The 26,245-nt window shown below is 34.3% G+C and overlaps 3 protein-coding genes across 3 annotated transcripts in view; 2 read left to right on the forward strand and 1 right to left on the reverse strand.

The window, feature by feature from the left end:
* Nucleotides 1-26,245, reverse strand: part of LOC128531338 (uncharacterized) — a 123,081-nt gene that overhangs the window by 40,860 nt on the left and 55,976 nt on the right. The gene's annotated exons all lie outside the window — the stretch shown is intronic.
* LOC128531347 (uncharacterized) lies at nucleotides 381-3,693 on the forward strand. The gene is made up of 6 exons (XM_053505159.1): nucleotides 381-504; nucleotides 762-1,094; nucleotides 2,128-2,454; nucleotides 2,577-2,684; nucleotides 3,082-3,125; nucleotides 3,372-3,693. The coding sequence occupies exons 1-6, from the start codon at nucleotides 459-461 to the stop codon at nucleotides 3,501-3,503; spliced, it is 990 nt and encodes a 329-aa protein (XP_053361134.1). The 5' UTR covers nucleotides 381-458; the 3' UTR covers nucleotides 3,504-3,693.
* Nucleotides 21,968-24,095, forward strand: LOC128531341 (uncharacterized). The gene is made up of 5 exons (XM_053505149.1): nucleotides 21,968-22,046; nucleotides 22,530-22,877; nucleotides 23,266-23,610; nucleotides 23,756-23,866; nucleotides 23,961-24,095. Exons 1-5 carry the CDS (start codon nucleotides 21,980-21,982, stop codon nucleotides 24,047-24,049), a joined length of 960 nt encoding a protein of 319 aa, XP_053361124.1. The 5' UTR covers nucleotides 21,968-21,979; the 3' UTR covers nucleotides 24,050-24,095.

Below are 26,245 nucleotides of genomic sequence, written 5' to 3' on the forward strand. Positions count from 1 at the left end.
AGCTTAGTAAGGCAGGCACTTTAAGCAATTCTTCTGTGTATAAATCAGTATCTCAGTATAAACTGCCTCCTAGAAAATAATCAGTATGCTTAAAACCTGCTTTTAAATATTGATTATACATTTTCTCGCAGTAAGTATTGGTCATGGTGTTGAAAAAATTGATAAACTATTACTAAAAAAGGATAAACCGGGAAAGAAAAAAAAAATTATAAATTAAAATAAAATAAATTCTGAAATCGTTGTGCATGTTATCTCCTTCTTTTTAAAAGTAATATATTTGAGGAGGGGCCAGAGACAGTTATCGACTTCTGCTTTCTTACAAGATTGTGCCATATGTGGAAAGTTCTGTGATGTCAGAGTTTCACGTCATAAAGCTTTCTCACAAAGTGAGGTGTTCAATTTGATCATTTGACAGTGTACCAAGAGCAGACATACTGTACACAGACCTCAGACTAAAGATGATGGGACTGGTGTGGATTACAGTGATGCTGTTCAATGAAATAGGTAAGTGCGGATAGTTTTGTAGATTTCTGATCTGATGGTTTTCTGATCTCTAGTTTTTTTTCACATACAAAATAAATAAATAATTGGATAAGCTTTTTTTTTTTTTTTTATTCAGTGGATCACCAGTTTATTGGGTTATTTTTTGCTACTTTAAAATATTTAAACAATTATTAAAAGCTAATTGCTAATTTCTGTGTATTGTTTGTAAAACTGAGTTTCGGTACATTTGTGTTTCTTTCTTTAACTCTTGTTATCAGATTCTGAACAGATAATTGACATCCATCAACCAAATCCAACAATAACTGCTGATGTTGGTGATAATGTGACTCTGCGCTGCTTTCGATTGCGAGTGCAATACTCCGGAGCTATTGTTTGGTATAAGCAAAAAATAGGACATGAGCCTTCTTTAATGCTCACAGATGAACAGTTATCTGATAAGTTCACATCCCCGAGATTCGGCATTGAGAAAAACAAAAATAGCTCACATTTAAAAATTGCTAATGTGCAACTATCAGATGAAGCCATGTACTACTGTGGATTTGTAATATTTACAATTACGTATGGAAAAGGAACATTTTTATCCGTGAAAGGTAAGAATTTTGATTGTACAAAGCTAGTTTAACTGATATTACAACCGGCTTTGTTGTATGTGTTCTACTTCGATTTAAAATGAAACTAAATTGATTAATAACTAACGATTAATTTACATTATTTAAACTGTCTTTGTGCATTTTAAATATTAAACTTTTGCTGATGTGTTATTGCTTAAATAATAAATACATTTGAAACTATATATAACTAGTTGGCTCTTTTCCTCTGTTTTAATATAGATCACAAGGACCTCTGTAATTAAATGGTGTGCTATATGTATAGAAATACTTAATCTGTGGTGTTGTTGTCTCTATTTTATGTCTTAGGCAATTACTCTGTCATAATGTTATAGCGATTCTGAAATCACAAGCTCCTTCTAGGAAGCTAGAGTGAATTACCAATTATGTCATTACTTATTTTTTTGCATGTTAATATTGATTTAGGGATTGCATCTGCACCACTGTCACTATAGCAGTTAAATACTATATGGCCAAATGTATGTGGACAACTGACCATTACACCGACATGTAATTCTTGAAAGTTGAAAGCACACAATATATGACATGCTCTGGCTTTACATTTTTCCTTTATAGGAATTACAACGCCCTATTGGAAGCATGTTTTGTCAAAACTATTTATTTAAATAAATAAATAATATAATGAAAATTGATTAATTAATTAATCCTTGGTGTCTTGCACAAAGCCTTGATCTCATTGCCACTAAACACCTTTGGGATGAACTAATCTTCATCCAAAATTCATGTGTAATGACTAATGTTCTTGTGGCTGAATGAACACAAATCCCCAAAGCCATGCGGAAAGTTTTTACCAAAGCTTAGAGATTATTAGACCGACAAAACTTGATGAACTGTGAAAGAGGATGTTCAGAAAATATTTTGCCATCTACTGTATGAAACTATTCAACACCATCAGGTCCAGTCAAAGTTGAGAATTTAACTCTTCTCTTGTGTCTGCTTTCTGGACTGCATAATGCAAACTAAGGTCTTATACTGTCTATATCACACTGAACAGGTAAACCAGACTTGAGTGTCTCAGTATCACAGAGCAGTGTGTTGGACTCGGTTCCTGCAGGAGCGTCAGTGACTCTGCAGTGCTCGGTTCTCTCTGAGAGCAGAGCAGCAGAACTCCAAGTGCTCTGGTTCAGAGCTGCTCCACCACAATCCCATCCTCAAATCATTTACACTCATCACAACAGCAGCCATCAGTGTGATTCTACACACACCTGTGTGTACAACTTCTCCAAGAACATCCTCAGCCTCAATGATACTGGGACTTACTACTGCGCTGTGGCCGCGTGCGGGAAGATTGTTTTTGGGAACGGAACACGAGTACAACTGGGTAAGAAGTATAACTCTTTATTGTTATAAATAAATTCTGTATTCTGTGTCTCTTTACTTGTCTTAGAACATCTTATAATGTGTGACGCAACATGTAATATTGTGATGTTTATTGTATGACAGAGGGACCAGTGGATTCGGTAGTGATGTGCCTTGCTGTAGCTTTAGGAGTGTGTGTGGTTATAATCTTTGCTTTGACATTTGTCATAACCTGTAAAAAAAGAAACAATGGTAAGTTTTCACTTTTAGTTTTTATATTATTATTATTATTATTATTATTATTATTATTATTATTATTATGTAAAATATGTTTTTTATGTAATACTTCCATTACATGCAATAGCAGATTATTTGTTCTTAGATTGCTTCTTCTAAAAAATGGAACTCCAAGTTTATTAAGTTTAATTTATTAAATATACTTATCTCCAATAGTAGAAAATAATGTTATTAGCAGCTGGAACTCAATTTTAACTCTTACCAACAATTGTATTTTTCATTTATTTAATAAAAGACATACATCCTTTTAATTTTTCTTAAAATTTTCTCTGTTTTAAATAAATAAATCTAATTATGTAATATTGTTGATCGTCCATAGCAGCTATAATAAAAAGTATTCTCTTCTCTACAGTGAAACGTAAACAAGGTTCCATAACAAACAAGAGCCTTAATCAGGTAAATATTCAGAATATGTACAGTAAATACATAATGTTATTTACATTGAATAATTATAAACATTGAATAATTAATTAGATTTATATATATATATATATATATATATATATATATATATATATATATATATATATATATGTATATATATATATATATATATATATATATATATATATATATATATAAAAAACCTCTACAAGTCTATAGTAATTCAGTATTCATATAATTTTATATCCCTTCCCACAGAACTGTAACAATGAGGAGCTGAATTACTCGGCATTGCATTTTAATAAAAACAAAGGAAAAGGAAGAAGAGTAAAGAAACACCAACCTCAAGATACTGTATACTCTGATGTGCAATATACTTGTGTAACTTAGATTTCTGTGTAACTCTTTCAAAATTTATTATAAATAATTATGCTGCAAGGTTTTTTTACTGTACATACTGTAAATATAGTATGTTGTGATTATTTAGACTAAATTTAAACTGAATGCTAAATGATCTAGAAGACACTGAAACACTGGTTCTCTCAGGGAGTAGTCTGAAGCATTGTTAAAGGTTTTGAAAAACTTTAAAATGAAAAAAAAAAAAAAAGCATAAAATGACCATTCTTTTCTTATTGTTTATACAAATATTGTTATTAATATGTTAGCGATCTGTGCCTTAAGGAAGGAATGTTAAGACTAGAGTCGTACCTCTTCAGTGTAGTGTTTTTATTTTGTTGTTTTTTTTTTCACATATTTTTTTTTGCCTTGTGCTAAACCACACTGCAACCTCCCACACACTGTACGTATAGTACTGTATGCAGTAGTATGTATGGAATGAAATGCCCGGGCCTATGGTGTTAAAGTAGAATAATCAGTGATAAAGTGTGTTAAGTCAATCAGGTAAAATTGTAATAGAATAAATGGAGAAGAAAAGGGCAAATACACATAATGTGGCAAACTACCAGGCACAATAACATAAGGTCCATGAAGACTTTCAAGACATTTGATAAATTTAGCTGAAATATATATTTTATCACTAAAGGCCATCCATCCATCTAGGACGCGCTGTAGTCTAACTAGGGACCATAGAGGCCGATGGTGATTGTCTTTATTCCCATTTTGACAACCATGGTAAGACCTCTGACAGGACAATTTTCTCTCTCTCTCTCTCTCTCTCTCTCTGTGTCAGCTTGCACTGATCCCGTTATGGACACCGTGCCCCTTCACACACACTTCTCTTCCTCTCAGCTTCACTAATGGGTTAATTTGTTTTATTTACTTTACAGCAGTGAGTCCGTTACTGTGTGCACGCACTCGAGGGTCAGAGATGTTTCTTGGTAATTTTCCTGATGAGGCAGTGTTTCCGTTAGTGTGTGTGTGTGTGTGTGTGTGGGTGGGTGGGTGTGTAAAAGTTGTCCCTCACAGTAGTTCCTCCTCAGTGTTAAATAAGAGAAGAGGAAGGGTTACTGTGTAAGACGAGAAGAGGGAGAGAGTGCACAAACACACACACGCATACAAATACACAGCGCACACACATACATAGCGCATACGCGCACAAACCCACACACACACATATACACAGTCCGTGCGCGCACAAACACTAACCAAAACATCTGTTGGGATTTTTTTTTTGTTTTGTTTTGTTTTGTTTTATTTTTACTTTATATTTTGTATTAATTATTTTTATATACATTTTTATGGGTTGTGGAATGAATAATTTGAATTTCCTATTATTTCTTATGGGGAAAAAATATATATTTGGGTGTTTTGATATACGAGCATGCTTCCAGAAGGAATTATCCTCGCAATCCAAAGGTTTCACTGTACTTCCCTAATTCAGCTTAAAGACAGACTTATGAACTGATCTCATTTGTAACCTGGAAACCACAGTTTATTTATTTAGGAAATGTGTAGATTAAAGTTATATACATAGTTATTGTGTTAGTTATTTACAGGTGTGGAAAAAAAATTAAGAAACACATGCTCATTGTGCACATGACAATCTTTAGTTGTCAATAATTTTTTTAAAAGGTATTTTTCTCAGGAAGAATGATAGTATAACATGCTTCTTTAATAATAAAATAATAATAATAATTCAATTAAACTACAAGCATCTGAAGCACAAGGTTTAATACATTTGGGGTTTTCTAAAAGCATCAGTGTCAAAATTATACAGGCATAGTAAAACATATACACAAACCTAAATTATTAATTCAACGGTGCTAAAAGTGCTGAAATGTTTATAATTTGGCAGTCAGATTTCTGTTGGTGACCAGGCTTAACAAGATTTAATCATTTTTTTTGCAGCCCAGACTGCCCCCTTTACATGAGAAGGAACTGGTCAGGGACAACCCAGTAACTAGCAAGGCAAAAGCCGACCCATGAACAAGTATCACAAATGAGAAAGTTTTACATCATCATGGATTGAAACACTGGCTTCCAACAAAGTGGCCCCTGCTCCAAAATTGACATTTTCAAGCTTAAATAGCTTGCTGCTGACATTATGGACAAACAAAATGCCTTATGGAGATCACTTTTGACAAGCGGTATGTATGGAGAACTAAAGCTGAGGCTTTTTCTAAAAAGAACACTGTATTAGCTGCTAAGCATAGTGGTGGTAGCATCATACTTCGCTGCTAGTAGATCTGGTGCACTGCACTTAGTGGATAGAATAAAGAACTACCTTAAAATTTGTTTGCATAAAAATTAACAGCTACATGATTGAACCTTTGTCAAAAACTGGATAATGACTCATACTGTAACTATGTCAAAACTGTTTGCGGGCTTGATAAAGCAGGTAAATGTTTTTAGAGCCTCAATCTTATTGAAAAATTTGGGGCCCAAGCTTAAACGTTAGGTGCATCTCAGGAAATGTAAAATAAGAAAATAAAAAAAACACTTTCAAATATCAAACCAGAATTATTGTTGATGAACTGCTTGTTAAAACCTAACAAAATCTTTTGCTAAAGCTGAAATATGTTAAGTGTCATAATATGCACCAGCGACGGGCAGACGCCCAAATTTTGTTCACCCCTCGCTCACTAAGTGGCATGCAAGCAGGACGATGTTTTGCACTCTGGAAATTTAAAAGTGGCATGTAAGTGAGATGATGCCCTGATCTTAAAGGTTGGACTTAGCACTGCTGTTTAATCATTGCACTGGAGAAAGTAGCAAACAGGTCTGCACAAGCTGCCACAGTGCTTTCACTTTTGCTGAGAGTCACGATCTACTGAAGAGGAAAAGGCTGCTGCATTCGCAACTAAGATCGCCGTTCGAGTCAGGAAAGCTGCTCAGACGTTGGATGTCATGTGGACTCACGCCTCAGGTCACACTGAACAACACTTGTCAGTCGAGTACCCCTCTGCCAGCTGGGCACTGCCTCTGGATCCACACATGCATACCCTCACTTCCTCCCTTCTTAAATCTCTTCCCTGTTCCTATTTTTTTCTAATAAAACTATTGTATCCGTGTGTGTGGTACTGCCTGAATAAAGATTAGGTGTCATGTATTTTTATTTTTTACCCTTTATTTTGACCCTAAACTAAATTTAACCATGATGTGAGATGAAGTAAGCTTTGCAGTGCATTGTAAAATTTTGGGACATGGAAGGTATACTAGAGACCATGTAGCTATAGTAATATACTATCTAACTCAAAAACACAGAGTGGAATGATGAACATGCACTGTATTATCAACAGCTTGAACCATTTTTACAACTGGCATAAAAAAAAATCAATGGGGCAGAATCAAGGAACACTGAACAGTGAGTTACTTAAGAGGCTTTGCATGCCAAGTTACTATGAGATGATTAACAATTTCACTTCCAGCAACATACAGGACACATGCATGTGCATGTAATCATGAAATTTTCACAGAGGTAATTTTTAATATGTCTAATCCTTTCAGGCTTCATACAGACAAAAAAAAAAAAAAACACAAACAAACAAACAAAAAACAGTTAATATAAAAAAGCAAGAATAACTGTTACATAAACCTGCAGTTTTTATTACTATGCATGTATATAGTAAAACTGTCAAATTCTTATGATGTGCATGTTTTTTCCAGGATATGCATACACATATAATTGTTGGGATTCGTAGAATGTTTCTGTTTTTAATAATGTTAGATGTTTAAGGTCAGGGGGCTGAGCCTCCAAATGTCTTTACCTCTTAGTAACACCCCTCATGCTCAGTTCAACTACTGTATAAGACAGTTTGTTGAAAGTACATGATCATGCACAAAGCTGGGGTTTAGGATGATGATGATGCCAATGTGGATTATGATGGTGCTTTTTAGTCATAGTGGTAAGTGACAGCAGTTTTCTTTGTATATTTTACTCAATTGTTTAATGTTCACTTATTTCGCAAATGCTTTTCAAAGGTTTTTTTTTTTTTTTTTGTCATTGTTCTTTGATTTTCCTAAATAGTACAATTAAATCAATTACATGATTGTCATTATTCATTTATATAATCATCTAGGCAGATTTCTATAGAGGTTATTGCAATTTTTTCTAAATTATTTTATCTGAGACATTTAAAGTTTTGTGGTATGTACTGTATGCATGCATTTTTTCCTCTGTTGATCCTAACATTAGATTCAGCACAAATGAATGCCATCAATCAGCGGAACTCAGTGATCAGTGCTGCTCTTGGTGATAATGTGACTCTAAACTGCTTTAGAATGGAAGAAGGAAACACTGAAGCCATCGTTTGGTACAAACAAGCAGTAGGACACGAGCCCCGTGTAATGGTCACAGTGCATAAACTAGCACAGAATCCTGTTTTTGAAGATGAGTTCAACTCGCCGAGGTTTACAGTTCAGACTTTAAAAGGAAACTGCAGCTTGAAAATAAGTAACATGGAAGCATCAGATGAAGCAATGTATTACTGTGGATTAAAAAAGATTGTGATATTGTTTGCAAAAGGAACATTTTTATCAGTAAGAGGTAAGAATTTATGTAAGGCACAAGTTAATTTTTTTTTAATGTGCATTTTTATAAATTATAAGTTATAAGTTGTTTAATTAGTTCAAATACTTCAAATGATAATAACTATATATATATATATATATATATATAGCTCACCAGGTATTCAGAAATGTATGAGGATACTGGTACAAATACTGCAAATTTATGTAATGTAATGTTTACGTCTAGCTGACTGCATTAATTTAATAGACCACATATTCTATGTAGTGCAAAAAACAATGATTCAATAATTGATTAATTAACTAATAAGAAAGATTGTTGAGGTAAACCAGATTTAAGTGTTAAAAGTAGCTTAGAGATTATTATAACAACAAAATTTTGATCAACTCTAAAAACTGATGCTTTTGTCATATCCTGTAGTGTTTAAAATTATTTAACACTGTCTGGCCAGTTTAATTTGGGAATTTACAGTAACTGTTCTCTACTATAATTGACGACATGTGCTTTCTGGACTGCATAAGTTCGTAGACAGTGAAATGAAAAAAACGTTCCTCCAGGACCAAGGTGCTACATGCAACATAAATTACAACATAAATTCACAAAAACTAACTAGCTAAGGAAGACTATCTACAGTTTTTTTTTTTTTTTTTTAAAGACATAGAGTCTAGTAAAAGACTTAGAGTAAGGTCTCATGCTGTCTACTGCATATTACACTGAACAGGTGATGGAGATGTTAAAGTGTCAGTATCACAGAGCAGTGTGTTGGACTCGGTTCCTGCAGGAGCGTCAGTGACTCTGCAGTGCTCGGTTCTCTCTGAGAGCAGAGCAGCAGAACTCCAAGTGCTCTGGTTCAGAGCTGCTCCACCACAATCCCATCCTCAAATCATTTACACTCATCACAACAGCAGCCATCAGTGTGAGAGCGGCTCTTCTACACACACCTGTGTCTACAACTTCTCCAAGAACATCCTCAGCCTCAATGATACTGGGACTTACTACTGCGCTGTGGCCGTGTGTGGGAAGATTGTTTTTGGAAACGGGACACGAGTACAATTGAGTGAGAAATTTTTTAACAAAATATTATAGTGAGCACATGTTATTTAAAATACTTTAATTGTCTTATTTTAGTATTAATTGCTAAGATTGCAGATTGTGAATAATTATAATATTGCAATAATCAATTAGAGATTTTATTTATTTAGTTAGTTATAAATTGATTGATTTTTTTTGTGCTACAGAAGAATCTGTGGATCCTGTAATAATTTGCCTCACTGTGGCTTTGGTAGTGTCTGTGGTTGTGATCTCTGTTCAAACTGTTTTATTACATAAATGGAAGAACCATCAACAAAACACAAGTAAGTGCTTCACAGCATCATGATACCTTTCTTTTTAAAACATATTTTCCTTTATATTGCCTTTCTCCTTTATATTTATATTATAAACTTGATTTTCTGGAATTACATTGTAATGTGGTAAGGTCTCTACACATCATTAGACCAGCTATTTGTAATAAAGAAGAGTATATATATATATATATATATATATATATATATATATATATATATATATATATATATATATATATATACATGTTTTAAAATAAATTAAAAAAACTTTCATTAATAATCAACACTTTTTTTCTTTGCTTATTTGCTTGGGTGTTTGTTTACCAGAGAGACAATCTCTGAAAAGACCTGAACAAACAAACACACAGGTACTGAAAACAATTCATAATGTTCATAATCATTATGATAATTCTGCTTATTTATAGTTCAAGTTTTATAATTTATTCATAATTTCATATTTAATCTTATAGGTCCATGATGCTGTGGAGGTAAATTATGCTGCCTTGCATTTTAATAAAAAGAACACCAAATCAGGAAGAAAAACTAGAGAACGACCACAAGACACTGTGTACTCTGAAGTTAGATCACTTATTATTATTTAAAATATATGTCTTTAATAATTTATGTCTTTTTACATTTGTCTTTTTACATAAATGTATTGTTTGACTAGGTTCGTCCATCAATAGGTTTTTTTTTTTTTCTGTTGGCAAGAATTGCTTTTTGAATCTGTTTACAAATAAAGTTTAAACTAGTGTTCTGCTTATTTTATTTTTAACCAAAAAGAATTGCATAAAATAAATAACCTGTGCCTATGTTTCTGTGTTTATTAATGAGGAAAGGACTGATAAAATTAGTTAACCATAAATGTGTGCTTAAGTAAGTTCTTAAATTTTGTTCGTCAATTCATTAAATACTTTTAAAACAAATGAAAACTATAAAAGGTCATATATTTTACACATCACTTTGTTCTCAAAACATAAAAAAAAATGTTTTTTTTATTTAAACTGCAAATAAATATTAAATGTAGAGCCATACTATCATCACTTAACATACTACTGGCTAAAAGAAATTCATATTTTTTTTAATATAATTCATGTTATTATTCAGATTTTTCTAAAAATATTTGTTCATAATGTAGTTATTATTGTTCTATTTTTTACTATTTAGAAGATTATGTCTGCTTATTTTTAAGGTTTAAAACTTTTTTCATTTTATTTTTAAATTAAGGTGTCCACTTAATCTAGACAGTCAGCCTAGCACTAGCTCTGTTGCAGTGATCACACATCAGATTCAGCCAGGGACAGGGAGAAATATTGTCAGCAGTTAAAAAAAAATAAACAAAACTGAGGCACCTGCCTCTTTTTCTACCCTGATGCACCCATCACTCTGGGACAGGGTAAATCTGAAATCATTAGACTGCATGACCTTTTTTGCCAATGCTCCACAGTCTATTCTTTATGTTTTTAGCAAATTGAAGCCTGCTTTCTTGATAAGCATCAACGATAAGTGGTTTTCGTAAGGCTATACAGCTGTTTAGTCTCACTTCCTTGAGTTTTCTTCACACTTTATGTGCATAAACACTTTTACTATTTAACATAGCTGTGAGTTTAAGTCTAAAGTTTAAGTTTAACATCTATTGTTGTTTAAGTAATCTCCAATGATCATTCTTTTATCAGATTTGTTAATTAAAGATGTAATAATATTTATAAGAGCCCTTATGCAGGGCTTCTGAGAGGGTCAACAAAGTAGGAAGTTCTGAAAGTATCACCTGTTTGGTAATAGTGTAGAATTAGTGAACTATTAAGGAAACTAAAGAAAACTGAGAAGAACACACTTCACAGTTCTGCCGTCTCCTTGAGACTGTACAGGGCTCTGGAAACTAATAATAAACCTATTATACTCTCTAAGCATCGCTTTTATCAAGGATTTATTTGTGATTTGATATTTTGAACCAAAACTGACGATGCACGGTAGACAGGTGGCATGCCGTGTACTCTCTCTCTACTCGCTGGGATCTAAGGAAGACTGACACTGGGTCTTTTACTTTGTCTTTTGCCCTGATTTCCGGTGCTACCGGTGGCATGAATAGACAAGCCACCAGGTGCAGCATATCCATGCTCATTGTATCTGCTCCAGCGTCACCTGGCAACCACGTGATCACAACTATGCCTGGTCAGAACTCTGCGGGGTAGCAACCTGTGGATCTGCTCATTCTGAACAGTGCAGAGTATTTTTATGCAGTTCTGCCCCTTATAAGACTTGCACTGTTCTGGGCCTTTATCCCAGTAGCCCTGAGGAGCAGTAGTAAGAGGTACTGGGACAGGAGGCACTAGAACTGGGCAGCTTAGAAAATGGGGGTTGTGATGTTGTAACCAGGTAAACCCCCGCACTACTCTCTGTTCTTGTACCTGAGTAAAAAAAGAGAGATTTGCTTAGAGTGATGTCCGACCCGTAGTGTAACTGGGGCCGTCATCTATGTCACAAACCTTGACTTGATTGGCTAAATGGCTAGGGAGACCAACAGAATGGCAGAAGGTGCCTTGGCCAGCCTCCCATCAGTAAAATTTTCCATTGCACTCAAAGCCAGGAGCGTCACCATTTGGGATTTCCGGATTCTGACCCCTGATATTGTAGCTGGTAGGGAGAGCCCTGCATGATGGGGTCTTAACTTTTGGGTCCAAACCCCTCTCTTTTTAGGGTGACCCTATCTGTGGCTTGCCATGCCATGAGCTGGCTCTCCCATGTCTTTCAGCTTTGACTCAGGCTCTAAATTAGGGGCAAGATGTGAAGCCTCAGGCTCTAGTTCCATGGACAGTGGTGGGGCTTCTCACCTATACTCAGGGTGGCAACCGTCTAGACGCTCAAAGCAACGATTGTTCAGATGGAGGAGATGTTCCCTGCCTGGAGCTGGAGCCTAATGATCACGAAGGCAGTTATCCACTCGGATGGCTAGCCTGAATAATTCCTCCAGATTGTGGCGTTGTTACAATTTCCTAATCCAAAGTTTTAAAATTATGCGAGCTGGTTATGAAACATATTGGAAACATTAAAAAAATAATGAATAAGGCTTTTTTCAGTTGAAACATTATCTGCTTGAACGTGATTTTGCAGCATTACAGCAAGGTTTTGCACAATATTACAATAAAACACAGTATATGAAGTGTCATATTGTCACTAGGCAACAATAACATTTTAGCTCATAATAAATAAAATAAAAAATAAATGATTTTTTTTTTATTTTATTATAATAAAAAAAAAAAATTTAATTAAAACGTTTACACTTCATAAAAGGAAAACAGGTACTGTAGGAGGGCCCTTTGCTTAGGGCCCCCAGGTTAGGTCTAGCTCTACATAAGTAGCATCTGTAAGATTGTCACTTTCAGTAACATTTTTAAAATGTAATTAATTAATTAGTTTATTTATTTAATGTGGTAAGTTATATTTTATTTTAACTTTTATTTTCAGCCTTTCCTTGACGTTTGTGATCATGTTGTAAATTTATTTTACAGAGAGATTTATGTTACACAAGCCTGTAGTTTATATTTATTTATTGTGTAAAAAAAAAAAAAAAGAATTTTGCCAAGCTGTCCATTCACACATTGAGTCCTAAATTACAAATCCTAACACTAAATCATTTCTAATTTGGAGGCCAAGCTCTTAAAAAGATGTTGAAGGTCAGGGGGCTGAGCCTGCAAATGTCTTAAACTCTCAGTAACACCCCTCATGCTCAGTTCAACTATAAGACAGTTTGTTGAAAGGACATGCTCATGCACAAAGCTGGGGTTTAAGATGATGAAGCTGATGTCGATTATGGTAGTGCTGTTTAGTCATTATGGTAAGTGATCATGCTTTTATATTGCATAATTCAGATGTTTATAAGTTTGTTAATACAGACAAAAACAAAGCACACATACTTAAAAAAAATCTCTTTTTTTCAATTACTTTTTGTTTATTTTATTCCCTTGCTCAGTAAGTATTTATCACATTACTGCTCCCCTTTTTAGTTTGTTTGTTTGTTTTGTTTTTCTAGTGATTGAAATTAAATCAGTCACATTATAGACTTTATTCATTCATGTGGTGGAACATTTTTACTAAGATAATTAAAATTGTACCTATAATTCATTTACAGTGTCAATCCACTTACATACAGTATTATTGAACTAAAACCAATCGGGTTTTAGGCAAAATAAAAATATTACTAACAAAGCAAAACATTTTTTTTTTTTTTTTTTTGGAAATAGAAGTCATTTAAACATTTGTGCCATGTATGCATGCTGGTTCGGCTTATTTGTGTTTTTTTTTTTTTTTTTTTTTTTTTTGTGAAATCTACCATTAGATTCAGCACAAATGAACGCAGTCATTCAGCCGAACTCAGTGATCAGTGCTGCTCCTGGTGAAACTGTGACTCTACACTGCTTTAGAATGGAAGAAGGAAACACTGATCCCATTGTTTGGTACAAACAAGCTGTAGGACACGAGCCCCGTGTAATGGTCACAATTCATAAACTCGCTCAGAATCCTGTTTTTAAAGATGAGTTTAACTCGCCGAGGTTTGCTGTTAAGACTTTGAAAAGAAGCAGCAATTTGACCATAGCTAAAGTGGACGCATCGGATGAAGCTGTTTATTACTGTGGATTAAAAGAGATTATAATATTGTTTGCAAAAGGAACGTTTTTATCAGTAAAAGGTAAAAATTTATTTAACATACCAGTTTTTTGTTCCTGATAATGTGCATTTTTAATTTAGTACTGTAATGCTTTTAAACTTTACAGTTACAGTAGTTAATAAGGTAATGTGTAATAATAATAATTATTATTATAATAATAATTTATTAATAAATAACAAAAAATAAATAAATAAGTAAAAAATGTATATATTTTTTATTTACACATTAATAGATAAAAAACTAAAAGAAATTGGTTTTAGGTTTCCACTATTTTTATGTTTTATATGTGGCCTAGTGCCAAGCTCTCATTTTCACTACAGGCTCTTAAGAGACAATATAAAACACATTTTCCAGGTATTTAGAGACTACGAGGGGACTGTTAAATTACAAAATGTAATTAAATTTGTAAAGAAACAAATAAATAAAATATTAATATAATAATATTTTATATATTTTTTTTTATTCATGAAATTAATTAATAAGCTTTTGCATTCTGTATATTACACTAAACAGGTAAACCAAATTTAAGTGTCTCCGTGTTCCAGAGCAGTGTGTTGGACTCGGTTCCTGCAGGAGCGTCAGTGACTCTGCAGTGCTCAGTTCTCTCTGAGAGCAGAGCAGCAGAACTCCAAGTGCTCTGGTTCAGAGCTGCTCCACCACAATCCCATCCTCAAATCATTTACACTCATCACAACAGCAGCCATCAGTGTGAGAGCGGCTCTTCTACACACACCTGTGTGTACAACTTCTCCAAGAACATCCTCAGCCTTAATGATACTGGGACTTACTACTGCGCTGTGGCCGCATGTGGGAAGATCATTTTTGGGAACGGAACACGAGTACAACTGGGTAAGATATTTTTTAAATATTAGAATAAGCATATATTATTTAGACGTACTTTAGTTAATTGACATATTGCAGTATACATTTTTAAATAATGCTACCATAAGACTCAATTAAGTATAGTAAATATTTCTAAAATGTCTATTATCAAAAAGAGGTCAAATTACAGTACGTATTTGTTCATTATTTATTTATCGTGCTACAGAAAAATCTGTGGATGTTGCAGTATTCTGCTTCGCTGTGGCTTTAGGAGTGTGTGTGGTTGTAATCTCTGTTCAAACTTTTTTACTCCTTAAATGGAAAAGCAATGAACAATGCATAAGTAAGTGCTTTACAGTATCATATTATCTTTTTTGAATTATTCTATCTTTAGTTTTAATAAACTTTTGTTTTTCTAAAATGACATTGTAACATGGTACAGTCAGATCTTTTTATATCATTAGTCCAGCTTTTAAGGAAATAAAAGTTAAATAATGTAAAAGATTTTAAATAAAATAATTGCTTTGTTTTTATTCATTAATTTATCTATTTTTGTAATTTTTCTTTGTTTGTTTACTTATTGACTTGTTTGGTTGTTTGTTTACCAGAGAGACAAACCCTGAAAAGACCAGAACAAACAAACACTCAGGTACTTTAAACGACTCACAATTAAAATCATAAGGATTATTTTGATTGTGTATAGGTTTATTTTTATGATTTATTTTTAATTTCATATGTATTCTTACAGGTCCATGATTTTGTGGAGGTTAATTATGCTGCGTTACATTTTAATGAAAAGAAAAACAAATCAGGAAGAAAAAACAGAGGACGATCACAAGACACTGTGTACTCTGAAGTCAGATCTCTGACCACTACTTAGAATGTATGTCTTTAATAATTTATTTGGTTTACTATGACTTTTTGGGTCTGTTCAGGAATAAAGTTTAAACTAATGGTCTGATCATTTTATTTTTATCTCAAAAAATGGCATCAAGGCAATCAGTTGAGTGCAATTTCTTATAATAACTTCTGCTTTGATGTTATGTATCTAATGCAGTACAACAGTAATGTAGTACATCCTTTTTGTACAACTTCCTGCTGTAAATGGTCTTTTTGGTGGTCAGAGTGATTTTTTTTTCTCTGATTTGAGTTTTGGTTTTATCTGAAACTTTGCACTAATGCAGATCACCACATCACACACAATGGTGTTTGGCTTGGCTGGAACCGAAAGGGTTGGTTTGTACTACAAAACACATATTGGTAGCAATAAATATATGTTTTAATAGCTTAGAAAATATTTGGTAAAATGAAAATGATACCAATGACATTATTAATGAGATGCTGTCAATTTGGAGGATTTCACAATGCACTAATAAGGAAGGTAAGAAAGAATTCAGCAGTCACATGAAAAGAGTCGATGAACTGAAAACAACAGGAATGAAAGCTACAGTTTGCCATTAGTGACCTGCACAACCAACATTTCAGTTTATATACCTTAAACCAGACATCTCTGCTAAAAAAAAAAAAAGATAGATAAGTAATAATAGATTTTTTTAGAGGCTTCAACATTTTAAGTAGATAATTATAAAATTACATAAAAACATCTTGAGCCACTCCTTATTTCTATAAACTAAATAAAATGTAATCTTAAATTAAATGGTCATTACAGGCTGCGAAGTGCCTAAATACACAATTGCACCAGTATACTAATCACCGGTCTGACCATCTGTCATCATCTGCACCTGTTTCTCACTGGTTCATGCTTCAAGTTAAAAACAAATTAAAGGCATGAATGATGGGTGAAAATTTCATCTGTTTAGGTCAAAGACTTGACTGAAAAAAGTCCTTCATGATGCCTGAAGAATGAATCCTCAAGATTATGTTAAGATTCAAGAAAGTCTGGCTCTTGTAAAGCAAAAAATAAAAAAATGGGAAAATAGGAAGAAAATAAAAATCTTTGGGCACATTTTAGCTTGGCCTGTTTGTAAAATGTAGGATTACGTTTGTGGTCTCAAATATTCACAGTAAAGTATGGAAACGGTAATCATGACATCCTGATTATGAAGCTCATTCCCTGCAAATGGCAGAGAATGAGCTTCTGATCTGAGCAATGAGCAAAACTGATCTGTCAAGGAAACTAAAACTGAATCATAATCCTGCAAATGGTATTTTCACCTCACTGGTGGATGTCTCAAACCCGCAACTGCCAATAACAGTTTTGTGACAAAGTACTAACACTGTCATAATTCACATCCTGTCTGCCACCTTTTTCCCATGCTGTCAATTTCCCCATGTGCTTTTGTTTTTCTAGCCCATCATGTGCCCTTTCCCTTGCCGCCATTTCTGACCCATCTGCACACCAGTTTTTTATCCCAGACTGATTACTCCTGCACTTAAGCATGCACTACGTGCCACATTGCTGCTGGATTATTGTGTGTTTTGCCTCAATTCTCTCGCATTTTCTTTTCCATTGCTCTCACATTGCCTAGTTTGCTTTGTTTTTTTGTTTCTTGTCTTTTGTCTCAAAATTTATATTTGTTTGATTCACTTATTTTATTTCCAGGTTTGACCTCGCGCTATTTTTTTTGTTTATGGCTTTCATCTCATCTTTTTTGATCTGACGCCTTTCTTCTTTTGACTACGGCTTCCACTTTGCTAATTGGCTTTGACATTGTGCCAACTGATTTCCCAGTTTTCAACCCTCGCTTTACCTCCTGAACACGGCCCTGTCTAATCTTGTTGTCATTTTTCTGCACTTGGATTTACCTCATTGAAATGAGATCAGCACTGCAGAGCAAGGCACCCTTCTCTGAGTTTACCAGCAAGAAAGCAACAAGCAAACCCTCACTGCATATCATGACCCAGCTCAAAAGGCTCCAGCTCTCTCTGACACAAAGCGGAAACTCTAACTTGCAAAGATGACTCCTAGAAGGCTTCCAAACCAATGTCGCCTGCTTTCCGTCTTCCTCATTCATGAACAATTCATGATCTGATCACTGCAGCTTTAGCCCAGACTTTGGGAATCCGCTCCCATCCATCACTCACAGAACTCTTCTCATCAGCCTGACGGTCGTTCTGGACCTGCCCTGGTTAACTCCTCACAACACATATTCATTTAGCCAAGAACTCAATTTCAGGCTGGAGCCCATTATGTTGCATGACCTGCTTAAGAGCTGCCACCACATCATGCTTCAACCCACACCAGGAACCACCAGATCTCACCTCCATTTTCTCAGATTAGCACAATCTCAAGGAAGTGTTCAGTAAATCTTGAGCCTTTTCTCCAACCCCCCACCACCCATACGACTGTGCCACTGATCTCCTCGCGGGCACCTTGCCCCCGAAGGGACGCCTGTACTCCATCTTGCACAAGAAATGCAAAGCCATGAACCAGTACATTACCGAGTCCCTCGCGGAGAAGACACTTCATCCTTCCTTCTTTCTAGCAAGTGCCATTTTTTTTCCCTGGGGGTAAAAAAGAAGGTTCCCTTTATCCTTGCGTATATTTAAGGGCCCTGAATGACATGAAAAATGGTACTCTCTTCTTTAATGGCACTTATTTCAGGGACCCAAGATATTCACCAAACTAGATTGGCGCAACACCTACAACCTTGTTTACATTCGGGAGGGAGGTAACTAAAAATGGCCTTCAACACCCCAACAGGACATTATGAATACCTAGTGGTTCCCTATGGCCTTATTAATGCCCCTGCAGTTTTTAGGCCCTCATTAATGACATTATCAGAGACTTCTTCAATTCGTCAGTGTTTGTTTAACTAGACAACATTCAGATTTTTTTTGGGACCTGGAGGTATATCAATACCACGTTTGGCAGGTGCTGCAGAGACTACTGGAAAACAACCTGTTCATCAAAGCAGAGCGATGTGAGTTCCATACCACATCCACCACATTGTTGGGTTCATTATTGGCCACACAGGCATTAAGATGGAACCTGCTACAGTAAGCTCCAAGGCGTTGCAAGATGGCCCACTCCCACCTCATAGCAGGAACTCCAGAGGTTCCAATGCCTCGCTAACTTCTACAGCTGCTTTACCCAGGGTTACTGCTCTATTGCTGCCTTAAAAACCCTCCCCTCTCCCAAGAACCATTTTTAAGCCTTTTCTGAAGTGATTTACATTCGCCCCTATCCTAACTATTTAGCCCCATTCCTAACCTCCCCCCTCCTAGCTCACTGCTTCAGAACTCGACATCGAGACCAGAGTTAAACAAGCCTTGGTTCACGAGCCGGTGCGAACCCAGCAGCGGTTTTGGTGGCCCACACTTAAGGAGGATGTTTCTAGTTTTGACTTCATCACAGGGTTCCCCACTCCCAACAGCCACACCTGCATTATGACCGTGGTGGAAAGCCACCTACTTCATCCCATGGCCAAAACTCCCATCCAGCAAGGAGACCAAAAAGACAGGACTCATGACTGACCATGTTTTTAAAGTCCATAGGCTCCCAAAGGACATCATCTCTGACCAGGGCCCACAGTTCACCTTTCAATTCTGGTGGGCCTTTAGTAAACTGATTAATGACACTCTTTGCCTGTCCTCAGGGTTTTACCCCCAATCTAATAGTCAGACCGAGAGGAAGAACCAGTCTCTTAAAATCAACTTGAGGTGTATGACCTCTTGGGACGTTACGTTGTGAAGCAAGTTCCTGCCTTACATTTTTTAATATAATGCCTTGTTCAATGATTTTCCAGTTACCAAGCTCACGCTTTCCCCTTTTTAACTACAACTCCCAGTGTGAGATTTTGGTTCTGATGCTTCCCTGACTGATTTCCTGGTTTCCTGACCTCCTCCTGACCATGCCCCTGTCTAATCCTGCTCTCACTTGGATTCACCTTGTCCTGCTTGCCTTGTGACAAACATTGGTAAATATTTAGAGCCCATACTGTATATATATATATTTTTTTTTTTTCTTTTTAAGCATTTTTAAACTACCTATGTTTTTGTTCACATTTCTGATTGCAAAACAGTCAATATACATTAAAAATATTTTTTAAAATTTGACATAATAAATATTTCCATCAACTAATTTTTATACTTTATGTAAAAAAAAAATAATTTAATTATATACCCCATGCTAAATTTAGATGTTAAACTATAAACAATAACATTCAGGAACCTGGATATATGGAAAATTGACTGGAAGAAAAAAGTATGTTAGGAAAACATGCACAAGCAACGGGGATGACTGCAGCCTTAGATGAAAAGCAAAATTTATTTAAGAATTTGGGAAAGTTCACTGAGTAGAGTTACTATAGGCTGGAGTCAGTGCATCAGCAGACTCCTCGCACATACAGTACTGTACATCCTCAGGAAATGGCAAACAAATGTTGCATTCCTAATGTCAAGGCACTCTTGAACCAGAAACAACAATAAAAATGACTTCCCTTGACTTAGGAGAAAAATAATTGTTCCTTTGTCCTCTTTAAATATTTTAGATTTAAAACCATCTGTTTAGGTGAAAGTTTGGTATTTCATTTGGAAATAAGTCTTCCAGAGTCTGAAAGAAAACTGGAGAGGCAAATAATCCAATTTGCTTGAAGTTCAGTCTAAAGTTTCTATAGTCTATGATGTTTAGGGAGCCATGTCATCTTTTATTACATTATGTTTTAACAAGTCCAAAGACAACATTGCTGTCTACCAGAATATTTTAGAGCAGTTCATGCTCTTCCCACTGGCATTATGGTGATGCTAATGTGCTATTCCAGCAGGTATTGCCTTTTGTACCAAAACTAGCACTAACTGATTTGCCAGCCATAATATTACTATGCTTGATTGTCCAAGCAATTTTCTCGACCTGAACCCACAGAGAATCTATGGCTGTTGTCAAGAAAGATGAGAAAACATCCGATCCAACAATACAGGTGAGCTGTAGGCTGATATAAAAGCAACCAGATCTTCAGTAACGCCTCAGCAGTGCCAAAGGCTGATCGTCTCCATGCCATGCCACATTGATGCCATAATGCCAGGCAGCTAAATGAACCCTTCCCTATTACTGAGTACCTAAATGACAATTCTTTGAGGTTGAAAATTTCTGTGTTGTAATTTTTCTTTTTTTATCGATCTTAGGGAATATTTTAATATTGTGAAATATTGGATTTTTTTATTTTCAAGAGCTAAAAACTATAAGACATCTAATATTCTACTTTACATATAATGAGGCTTAACTATACAGTCGCCAACATTCAAATTAGTTCCATTTCAAAAACTTGTTCGTAAGTCCAATTTGTTTGTAAGTCCAACAGACATTGTGTAGGTCCTAGGATACTAACACAATTGGCTATACACAGAATTAAACTAAGATATTCCATAATTTTATCTTTGTTCTTTAGAATTTTGCAGATGGTTGAACAATTCATGTAAAAAAACAAAAAAAAAAAAACATCTGCCATCTTTTTACCTCACTCCATTCTCTTAATTATTTTTCCTTTTGTCACTATTGTTATTGCTTGGGCGATTCTTAACAGTACCAGCTTCATCACTGCTGCTTTTATGCTTGCTTTGGGACATCTTGGGATGCACGCTCCATGCACATGACAAAGTACGCTCAACATGGATATAACTTTTATGAATAAACATGCGCAAACGCTAGTAAGGGACTTACTGTATAGGAGATTTACTTTTGAATTAAATCATTATTTATGAAATGTATTATTATGATTCATGCATATCATAATTTTTTTTTTTTTTTTTTTTTTGTCCAATAGCTTTCTCCTGCTTACATTAAGAGTTCCTGTAATTTTACATTTCAGGAATACAAATATGTAATTAAATAAATGAGATTTAGTGGCAGTGAAGGTGTCCCTGTTAAAACTGTTAGCATCAGATTTTACTGGTTTGCTTTATATTATTATTTTTTAAGTTTTATTCAGCTACCACAATGAGCTAGGTTCTTCAGAAAAGCTACAGTATTGTCTTAGCTTCTAACATAAAAGAGAAAATAATTCTTTTAATGCTTGGACTTTTTTTACACTTGCTTGTGGGAGGAGAAACTCACAGGAAGTTTGTGATGTCAGAGCCTCATTTCATAAACTTCACCCTCGAATTGAGAGGTGCTCAGTTAGACCTTACGACAGCCCATCAAGGGGACATGCAGTACACACACTTCAAAATCCTAATGCTGATGTGGATTAAAATTGTGGTGTTAAATAAAATTGGTAAGTGCAGATGTTTTGTTTTCTATTTTTATCTAAACACAGAATTTAAGATGAAAAAATTTAAGTTGAATTTTTAAATTTATTTAAATAGGTTTTCTAAAAAGTTAAATACGAATAAGAAGCAATTCATCTTTTTAAAGAATTATATATTTAAGCCATCTGCACATACGAAATATACACAAGGTTTTTGTTTAACGTGTTCAGATCAATATATTGGATCAACATACTATTATTGGTTCCAGACAACCTTGTAAAATTACTAACAAAATTTCAATAACTGACATATCTACTTTCACTGATGTCTAAAATTATCTGTGGGTTTTGGTCTTTTTTTTTTTAAACAGTGCATTTTATACAATAAAAAATTAATTAAGGCTTTGAGACATTTTTTAAAGTATGGAATACCATATACAGTATAGAAACCATACAAAATAAGCCATACTGTACGTGCTAATTAATTATTATTTTTTCTTTTAACATAAGCTTGCCTACAGATGAAAGTCGTCCATCAGCCAAACCCGGTGATGACCGCTAAAGTTGGTGATAATGTGACTCTACGCTGCTTTCTGATGGGAGAACAAAACACTGATCCCACAGTTTGGTACAAGCAAGTAGGAGGACAAGAGCCTTCTTTAGTGGCTGTGGTACAGAAAGTACAGGATCCTATTTACAAAGATGAGTTCAACTCTTCAAGGTTCAGATTCGAGAAAGGAAGCAACAGCTGTCATTTAAAAATAATAAACGTAAAAGCATCAGATGAGGCCATGTATTACTGTGGCTTGATTACGTTTTACACCGTCTTCGCAAAAGGAACATTTTTATCAGTGAAAGGTACAGTAAGATATCTAACTAAAACCAGGTCTGAATTTATTTAAAAAAAATGTTTTAGTAATGTGCTGAAAATGCCATGGTTGGTTTCAATTATTGTTACTCAGTTATCTCACTATTGGGGAATGTTGGTTGGTGAACAATTATTGAATATAATTTTGGTTTATAGGAACAGACAACAAGCAGTTTTATTTGCTTGTGTGAGCTTGGTATGAAATTTGGAGCGCAAACTTACAGTAAATAAGATTTTTAGGTAAGACGAGAGAAGGAAACCATAGGCTTAAATGTAAAAATTATATGTAATAAAAGTAATTTAATAATTTTTATATTATCGAACATAACCTGCAGAGTTTGGTAATGTATGAAAAGTCAAATCTCTCCCACTGAACAGGTGATGGAGATGTAAAAGTGTCAGTATCACAGAGCGGTGTGTTGGACTCAGTTCCTGCAGGAGCGTCAGTGACTCTGCAGTGCTCGGTTCTCTCTGAGAGCAGAGCAGCAGAACTCCAAGTGCTCTGGTTCAGAGCTGCTCCACCACAATCCCATCCTCAAATCATTTACACTCATCACAACAGCAGCCATCAGTGTGAGAGCGGCTCTTCTAAACACACCTGTGTCTACAACTTCTCCAAGAACATCTTCAGTCACAATGATACTGGGACTTACTACTGCGCTGTGGCCGTGTGTGGGAAGATCATTTTTGGAAACGGGACACAAGTACATCTGGAGAATGTTGGTTGGTAAACAATTTGTGAATATAATTTTGGTTTATAGATACAGAAGACAAATCATTTAGTAGTTTTTAGTTTTGCGTGTTCTGTGAAGTGCTGTACATGTTTATATGCAAAACAGTTTTGTTTTTTTTTGTTTTTTTGCAACAGCTGTAAATTTTGTAGAGATCTGCCTGGGAACAGCGTTGGTTATGTGTGTGATTTTGATCTCTGTTCAAGCTGTTTTACTGTATAAAAGGAAAAATAGTAACCAGTACAGAAGTAAGTGTTGAAAATAATAATTTAGATTAACTTTAGTCACACATGCTCCTATTTTCACAATAGTATATATTTTCTGATGTCCTTTTTTTTTCAGAGGAATCTCAGTATGGTTCTGTGATAAACACTGAGAAGAGGAACACTCAGGTATGTGTTCACTTGTGCAGGAAATGTTTATTCTTCTGATTTTAAAAATTCAGAATGAAAGCCATAATCTTTTATTAGTTCAAAGTCCCAGTGTTTTTTACATTTTGTAAAGTATTTTTAGCATGATTTGTAATTATTCTTCTATTTGTCTTTTTTCTTACATTCTTTCTTATTGTAGCTTCACTAATTTTAATAATCTGTGTTATCAAAATTAATTTATCTAAACCATAATGTTACATTTAACTTAACTATTTTTATGTGCAATATGAATTAAAAGGTTTCTTTTGATTTGATTAATATTTTATGTTGAATTCCATAGGACCATGATGCTAAGCTGAATTATGCTGCCCTACATTTTAATGAAAGGAAAACTAAAAGAATGAGAGACAATCGAGAGCGATCACAAGACACTGTGTACTCTGAAGTGAAATCTTCCACCATAATGCAATAAAATAGTATTTAATATTATATATTTAATATTTTTTAAAAGTCTGTTAGTCTGTTTTTACCTGCTTAATGCTTTTTGTTGTTGTTGTTTATTTATGCTCTATGATGAATCCTCCAACAGTTTTGCCTCCTGATAATTTTTTTTTATATATTATAAAACATTTCTATCCTTGTGGATCCACAAGGCATAAAGGGCTATTAAAAAGTTTAATGGAAATGAGAATTATTTAAATTATATGTTACAGACTTTACACTCACTACATAAACACATATGAAATTTTTACAATTAAATGTTAGACTTTGATCTTCACCATTTTCATTTTAAACATCACCTAAGAAAGAAAAAGTATTCCTTGCTTCAACTCAGATCTGCTCTGAATGTTTGTGGTGGCTCAACATCTTACCAACTGAACCCAGATTTGTAAATTTGATTCCATGGAGTAAAATCTTCTACATTTTCCTTAAGACTGTAAGAGGAATTTTTTTTAAGAAAAACATATAAGAAAAATAAGAAAATATTAAGACATTTACTTCTCAGCTTGCAGACCATAAACAATCACAAAATGCTAAACAGAGTATTAATACTTAATTGTTAAAAAAATCTTAGTCTTTTCTAGTTTCTTTGCTTGTTTTGTTTCTTTTGTTTTCTATTGTGATAGCTTCATCTCTAGTCTCTAATCCAAATAGCTAATCAGGAAATTAGGTATAAAAAGTAAGTATAAGATATAAGTGTAAGCATAAAATCAGTTGATCTGGTAAAAGATCTTATTTTTAAATAACATTTTATTATTACATATTTGATAAAAGTAATTTCTGTAATTCAGGCTTATTTATAGTTAAAGCTGCTAAATCATTGAATTCAAGAACAATTCTGTTCCTTCTGACAATAATAATGATAATAAAAACAACAACAACAACAACAACAGCAACAACAATAATAATAATAATAATAATAATAATAATAATAATAATAAAGCCATATTTTTCGGAGCCATAAAAATTTTGGCCTGAATCAAGCAAAGAAAACAACCAATGGGATTTACACTGAGCGGAATTTGTTTAATAAGCATTGAATGCAAAGTTAAAATGGGGAAGGACACAGATGAACTGTTAACTTTGCTGAAAAAATTTTAACTACATGAATAACAGTAATTTGAGAATAAATGAAAATAAATAGAAAATTCATCAAAATGTTTCTATCATAGTGATTTTTTAAATATAACAACTTCAGCAACCTCATTTCATCTCTCATCTATTCCAACAAATCAGCTTTCAGCATCACCAGTATATTAAAAACCAGCCTGGTTATCTGTTCCTGGTTCTTACTAGATCATGCCTTAAAATAGATGGTTTATGGTTAAATGATTCCTATTCTAGGTCACTGTTTGGCTTAACAAACAATAAGCAATCTGAAATCTGTCAGGTAGTAAAAAATGAAAGGCAAAACTAAAGCCATAAATGTTCTCCAGCAAGCCTGTAAAACTATTCCTCAAGGCTATATTAAACATGATAAAAAAAAAAGTCTACCTCTTTGGAAGCAAAAAAATGAAGAAATAAGGGGTAGCTGAAAATTTTTGCCTTTATATTGTACAATCAGGTGAAAGCAAAGTGCACATAGCACCAAATCCAGTTCCAGTGAAACTTAGATTTTTACTTACCATTCAGCAGTCATCCATCCATTCAAATTTAAATTTTATTTGTCACATACACAGTTATACATGGTACGATATGCAGTAAAATGCTTAAAGATGCGTTTATCCATCCTTCCACCTAGGAACCTCTGTAGTC

Source organism: Clarias gariepinus, chromosome 10, assembly GCF_024256425.1.
Source record: "Clarias gariepinus isolate MV-2021 ecotype Netherlands chromosome 10, CGAR_prim_01v2, whole genome shotgun sequence".
Lineage (NCBI taxonomy): Eukaryota > Metazoa > Chordata > Actinopteri > Siluriformes > Clariidae > Clarias > Clarias gariepinus.